The sequence below is a fragment of the Limulus polyphemus genome, unplaced genomic scaffold (assembly GCF_000517525.1).
Source record: "Limulus polyphemus unplaced genomic scaffold, Limulus_polyphemus-2.1.2 Scaffold7000, whole genome shotgun sequence".
NCBI classification, from domain to species: Eukaryota; Metazoa; Arthropoda; class Merostomata; order Xiphosura; family Limulidae; genus Limulus; species Limulus polyphemus.
In genome coordinates this window covers 2,740-9,249 of record NW_013672610.1, presented here as the reverse complement: position 1 = coordinate 9,249, position 6,510 = coordinate 2,740, and the positions used below count along the sequence as shown (strand labels likewise).

General features: G+C 38.5%; 1 protein-coding gene across 2 annotated transcripts in view; it reads right to left on the bottom strand.

The window, feature by feature from the left end:
• LOC106474260 (BMP and activin membrane-bound inhibitor homolog) overlaps positions 1-5,741 on the bottom strand; it is a 27,047-nt gene extending 21,306 nt beyond the window's left edge. For both annotated transcript variants that reach the window (XR_002613908.1, XM_013934949.2), the window contains exon 1: positions 5,335-5,741. Coding sequence is in view for 1 of the 2 variants with exons in the window: in XM_013934949.2 (XP_013790403.1) it covers positions 5,335-5,410 (76 nt within the window). In the remaining variant the exon portion in view is untranslated. The remainder of the gene's footprint in view (positions 1-5,334) is intronic.
• Positions 5,742-6,510: the final 769 nt, after the last annotated feature.

Below are 6,510 nucleotides of genomic sequence, written 5' to 3'. Positions count from 1 at the left end.
TGTCAACCACGTTATTCTCCTCCAGCCTCATGTCAACCACGTTATTCTCCTCCAGCCTCATGTCAACCACGTTATTCTTCTGCAGCCTCATGTCAACCACGTTATTCCCCTGCAGCCCCATGTCAACCACGTTATTCTTCTGAAGCCCCATGCCAACCACGTTATTCTTATGTAGCCTCATGTCAACCACGTTATTCTCCTGCAGCCCCATGTCAACCACGTTATTCTCCTGCAGCCCCATACCAAATAGTACCTTCAATGATCGTCCAAAACTCAACTAGCCCACATAAGGAAGAATGCGATGCTTTTTTTTTTGTAGAACTTAAGTGCTGATATTGGTTTGTTTGTAAATAAGCACAAAGCTACATAATGGACTATGTGTGATCTGCCCACCACGGGTATCGAAACCCGGTTTCTAGCGTTGTAAGTCCGCTGATGTTGGAGAAAACATTTAACACCTTCTGTTCAACAACATGTAGCACGTGACTAACTATTACTGAGATCTGCAGTTTGGAGAAAAGTAAAGAATTCGGAGTTACGAAAAGTCCACCGTGACACTCAATGTAGTAACGCTCATTACAAAAAAAAAAACAGCTTTATAAATAACTAACAAATGTAAACGCAAAAACAACTAGTTTTTAGGTTCTTCAATTTCTGAGTGAGAGTTTTTGTTAAAAACAAATCAAAAAGCATTTATGGATTGTTTTTGGTTTGGTCGTTGTTAAGCGCAAGGTTACGCGATGGACTTTCTGGGCCTTGTCCATCACAGGTATCGAATCCCAAATTATAGCGTTGTAAGCCTGCAGGCTTGCCGTTGAGTCACTGGGGGGGGGGGTAAGGGACATAAACTTGATGTTTTCATATATCAATTGATTTTCTTTCTTTATCTGTGAGGAGACAAAGTCGACCTTGTACAGGTTCCTCACGTGTGTTTATTCTTCGGATTAAAACAGCCGTACAGAGTCCAAAAGCTTTTACAGACAACTAGACAGACATCTTATTGTTCTAACAATGCGGTGTTTAATTTTTCAAATGATAACTGTCGGATGAATCGACGTAACGTGCTATGATTTGAACATATTTTGCTTTGTTTATAATCTAATTATAATTGGTTTGTTTTTTAATTTCGCACAAAGCTACACGAAGGATATGGCCGTTCCTAACTTAGCAGCGAAAGACTAGAGGGAAAGCAGCTAGTCATCACCACCACCCACCGCCAACTCTTGGGCTACTCTTTTTACCAACGAATAGTGGAATTGACCTTCACATTATAACGCTCCCACAGCTGAAAGGGCGAAGTTGTTTGGTGGGACGGTGATTCGAACCTCCGACCCTCAGAATGCGAGCCGAGCACCCCAACCACCTGGCCATATCAGGCCTTTAATTAAAAGTAGAACCTATTTCGTTTAATCTTCACTCAGGCCTGGTGGTTCGTAATCTGCGGATCGTGGGTTTGAATTCTATCACCGAACATGTTCGCCCCTTTCAGCCATGGGGCGTTATTATGTAATGATCAATCCCACTTTTCGTTGATAAAGAGTACCCCAGTGAGTGATGTTGACTAGCTGCCTTCGTTCTAGTCTATCGCTTCTAGATTATGGACAACTAACGCAGAGGGCTCTCGTGTAGCTTTGCGCGAAATTCAACAAGCATAATCCTTACTCACAAACTTTTAAAGAAGAATTTTAGATATTTTCATCCATATTTATCAGTCTGGGCTTCTGTCAATGGCGATGGTTAGCTACCCGAGATTCAGAAAATGTTGGTTTTTCGATGGTTAGCTACCCCAGATTCAGAAAATGTTGTTTTTGTGATGGTTAGCTACCCGAGATTCAGAAAATATTGGTTTTTCGATGGTTAGCTACCCGAGATTCAGAAAATGTTGGTTTTTCGATGGTTAGCTACCCGAGATTCAGAAAATGTTGGTTTTTCAATGGTTAGCTACCCGAGATTCAGAAAATGTTGGTTTTTCGATGGTTGGCTACCCGACTCCTTTTCATTGGCTAGTTAGTTGGTTAGCCTGATAACTGATTCGAACAGGATGTTTCATTCTCATTAACAGATTTGTAGTTATAGATTACAACGAGTGGTGTATACCAACCCTTGGTGGAGGGGAGTTAGAATGGCTAAAATTATGGGGGACAGCCTCACTAAAATATTGTTTAATATGCTGAGGGGGATGTAATCGCATGCATGGCCATCTTCTGTTTTATTATATATATACATATTAAAACGTACTTGATCCCGGAGGGTGAGGGGGGGAAGTGACCTTTCTATAAATACCTCATTAACTGCATTTTCCTTTTTTTTTACCTTTATTCAAGTTAAATAACCTACCTAACAAGGATGCCAGGATGTAGAGACACATTTTATTTCAAATTTATTGAAAAATTATTAGAGTCTTCCTTTTGATTTGATACATCATTAAACAAAACCTCTTGAACTACCTTAGGGAGGGGGGGGGGGAAGAGAATCCCAGGAAAATAACTGTTAACAACGACATAACATGAATATTCATTGGAGAGTTTTGAAATAAATTCCTTTTTTTGTTGAATTGTTTGTAAATGTTATATCGGAGTCTAATATCTAAAACATATTTAGTTCTTGATGAATGGTCAGGTTTAGCCCCCAGTGGCACAGCGGTATGTCTGCGGACTTACGACGCTAGAAACCAGGTTTCGATACCCATGGTGAGCAGAGCACAGATAGCCCATTATGTAGCTTTGTCCTTAACTTCAAAACAAACAAACTGCGCACGTTTACTTAGGTTAGCATTTAGTTCTTTCTCTTGAGAGTAGCAGGAAAGGTACTCTCTACTAACTCAGGATCAATTTTATTTTCATGTAATCCAACAAGAAAGGTACTCTCTACTAACTCAGGATCAATTTTATTTCATGTAATCCAACAAGAAAGGTACTCTCTACTAACTCAGGATCAATTTTATTTCCATGTAATCCAACAAGAAAGGTGCTCTCTACTAACTCAGGATCAATTTTATTTCCATGTAATCCAACAAGAAAGGTACTCTCTACTAACTCAGGATCCATTTAATTTTCATGTAATCCAACAAGAAAGGTACTCTCTACTAACTCAGGATCCATTTTATTTCCATGTAATCCAACAAGAAAGGTACTCTCTACTTAACTCAGGATCCATTTTATTTCCATGTAATCCATCAAGAAAGGTACTCTCTACCTAACTCAGGATCCATTTCATTTCCATGTAATCCAACAAGAAATGTACTCTCTACTAACTCAGGATCAATTTCATTTCCATGTAATTCAACGAGAAAGGTACTCTCTACCTAACTCAGGATCAATTTTATTTCCATGTAATCCAACAAGAAAGGTACTCTCTACCTAACTCGGGATCAATTTCATTTCCATGTAATCCAACAAGAAATGTACTCTCTACTTAACTCATGATCCATTTTATTTCCATGTAATCCAACAAGAAAGGTACTCTCTGCCTAACTCAAGATCAATTTCATTTCCATGTAATCCAACAAGAAAGGTACTCTCTACCTAACTCAGGATCAATTTCATTTCCATGTAATCCAACAAGAAAGGTACTCTCTGCCTAACTCAAGATCAATTTCATTTCCATGTAATTCAACAAGAAAGGTACTCTCTACCTAACTCAGGATCAATTTCATTTCCATGTAATCCAACAAGAAAGGTACTCTCTGCCTAATTCAGGATCCATTTCATTTCCAGGTAATCCAACAAGAAAGGTACTCTCTACTTAACTCAGGATCCATTTCATTTCCATGTAAACCAACAAGAAAGGTACTCTCTACTAACTCAGGATCCATTTCATTTCCATGTAATCCAACAAGAAAGGTACTCTCTACTAACTCAGGATCCATTTCATTTCCATGTAATCCAACAAGAAATGTACTCTCTACTAACTCAGGATCCATTTTATTTCCATGTAATCCATCAAGAAAGGTACTCTCTTCTTAACTCAGGATCAATTTCATTTCCAGTTAAGAATATTTTATCTTTCTTAGCGAGTTAACAGGAAAGGAGCCATCTGCTCAGCTAGGAACCTTTTTTTTTTGTTTGCTAGCAGGAAAGGCACCTTCAATCTAACTCAGGATATTTTCCCTTTCTTCGTTATCTAACATGAAAAGCAACTTGGAATTACATTCCATCTTGTAGACAAAATGAGAATAGAAATAAACTCGGAGTTACTTTAAAGTATTAAAGATACTACACAGATGACAACTATATAACTTAGACAAACTGAGAGAACAAACTTTCAAAAATAAAACGAAGTTGTCCACACACACACACACAACAAAAAAGAAGCAAGTTATAAGAAGTTTAAAAACAATCAATCTGTTTAAATGTGAGCGAGAAATACATATGTGGCGGGATTGATAGTAACTAAACGACTGGTTGGAGAATATGGTTATGATAAATATTTTTATGGTGGTTAACATTGTTGTCCACACGTTTTAAATTCTTTAAAAATTCTGGCTTCAGTCATGATTATTGGTTCTTTACCTTCGTTTTCAAAGCAGGCCACTCATCAATTAATTATTAATATTTTGATGTAACTCATTTTCTAGTTTTATAAATTGCATAAGCCTTAGATGGTTCGTATAGCCATTAGTATGATCCTTCTCACAAAAGACTCCCGTCATTTCATCTGCGCCACGTGCTATTCCACGCGCCATGACGTCGCCACTCAGGTTTCAGAAAAACCAACAACCCGCCCTTGCTGTCATACCGCCACGCGAAATACATTTAAGATCCAATAGTAGGCAATAACCTCCTAGCGAGTGAATTATTCCAAATCAGTAAACATACAAACAATGGGGTTTGGGAGTTTAAAAGTGTGTTCGTATCGTTAATGAATAAATAAATAAAATCCTTACCTTTTTTCTTTTTGAGAGGAGGGGGGGGGGGGTTCACTATATGATTACATTCTACTTCAAGCTGTTGACAATTATTGATTTTTATGGAGGGGCCAGGCCCGCGGCGCCTGGCCCCCTCCCAGGGCAGAAAGATAAGAAGAAAGTGGAGTCGTGGTAAGTAGACTCACGAGGCAGTGAAGATAGCCCGCAGACTAAATGTTTTGTTTTAATGTTGCATTTAAAAAAAAAAAGCTTGCTCACCTTGAAAATAAAAATGATTTTAGAACTAAGGTGAAGTTGGTAAAGTTTTAACAAGTTAGTTAACGTGTAGGGACGGTACACCCTTGTTAAAGTGTAAACACTTGTAACTTTTAGTTTTAGCGTCTGTTGAACCAAAGGAAAAATCCTGACTAGAAATTTGTACTGGTGTTCTGTAAATCAATTAAATCTCATAGTAACTAACTACCTACCTTCCGCTAGTGGAAGCGTGGCGAAAATCATGAGAGTTAGCGGAGCAAAGAAACTTTTGGTTGGCCCAGGCAACATTGTGTTCGAGGCGCTCGTGCACAACAGACCGAATGTCCACGTTTATAGCAAAAAGTCACCACTGGTGAAACGTTGATGTTTCTCGGTCTAAACTGTCAATAGCATCTTAAAATGCTAATAGTGCTACATTACCACACACAGATAGACAGCCACGTCACAAACAGAGTCACCACACACGGGCTTTGATAGTATTCGGTATACGCGCTGCAACCATATCCCCTGTTGTTACCGCCTCAAGATCTTTTAACTGGTCGCTGGGGGTGGGTTTGGAGGGGATAGATTTGAGCGCGTGCGCACGATATTTTGGCTACCAACAGTCACTAACCTAACTGAATGGGAACCAAAGAAACCTTAAAACCCTCGAGGCGGAGAGTAAGGAGGAGCGTTGTCTTAATATTCATTAGTACACCAGATGGCGCATAGCAGGTTTTTTTTACCATTTCTCTTGACTGTTGAAGGGCCCAAAATATATGGTGGTGACATCTGGCGATAAAAAACATTATGGAAATAAAACTTGCAATAAAACAGAATTTTTGTTCGAACTTTTTGTTTTATTTATCGAAAAAAAAACATTATAGAAGTCATTATTAAATATATACCGAATCATTTCTTTAGTACCCCCCCCCCAGTGTCTGCGGACTTGCAACACTAGAAACCGGGTTTCGATACCCGTGGTGGGCAGAGCACAGATAGCCCATTGTGTAGCTTTGTGCTTAATTCCAAACAAACATTTTTTAAACGTCTTATATTGTTAAATTCTTATTTTTATAAGGTTTGATAATCTAACATTTTTTTAGATACACAGATTTGTTTATTACAAGTTCTGTCAAGATTTCACAGATTAGTTAACTGCCCTGCTACCTCATTAGTCGGAGTCTGGATAAAGCAAAGAGTTTCTTGGAACTGAGAATCTAGGAACTTATATTCTGTAATCTGGAGACATACTTATGTGGATGAAAAAAAGTAGGTCCCACTGTGGGACAACTGAATTACAACATTACAATCAGAGGTTCGATTCCCCGCAGATAGCCCAAAGTGGCTTTGTTCTAAAACAAACACATATTTTAAATTTTTCTAAACAATATGCTTTGCAACCAATT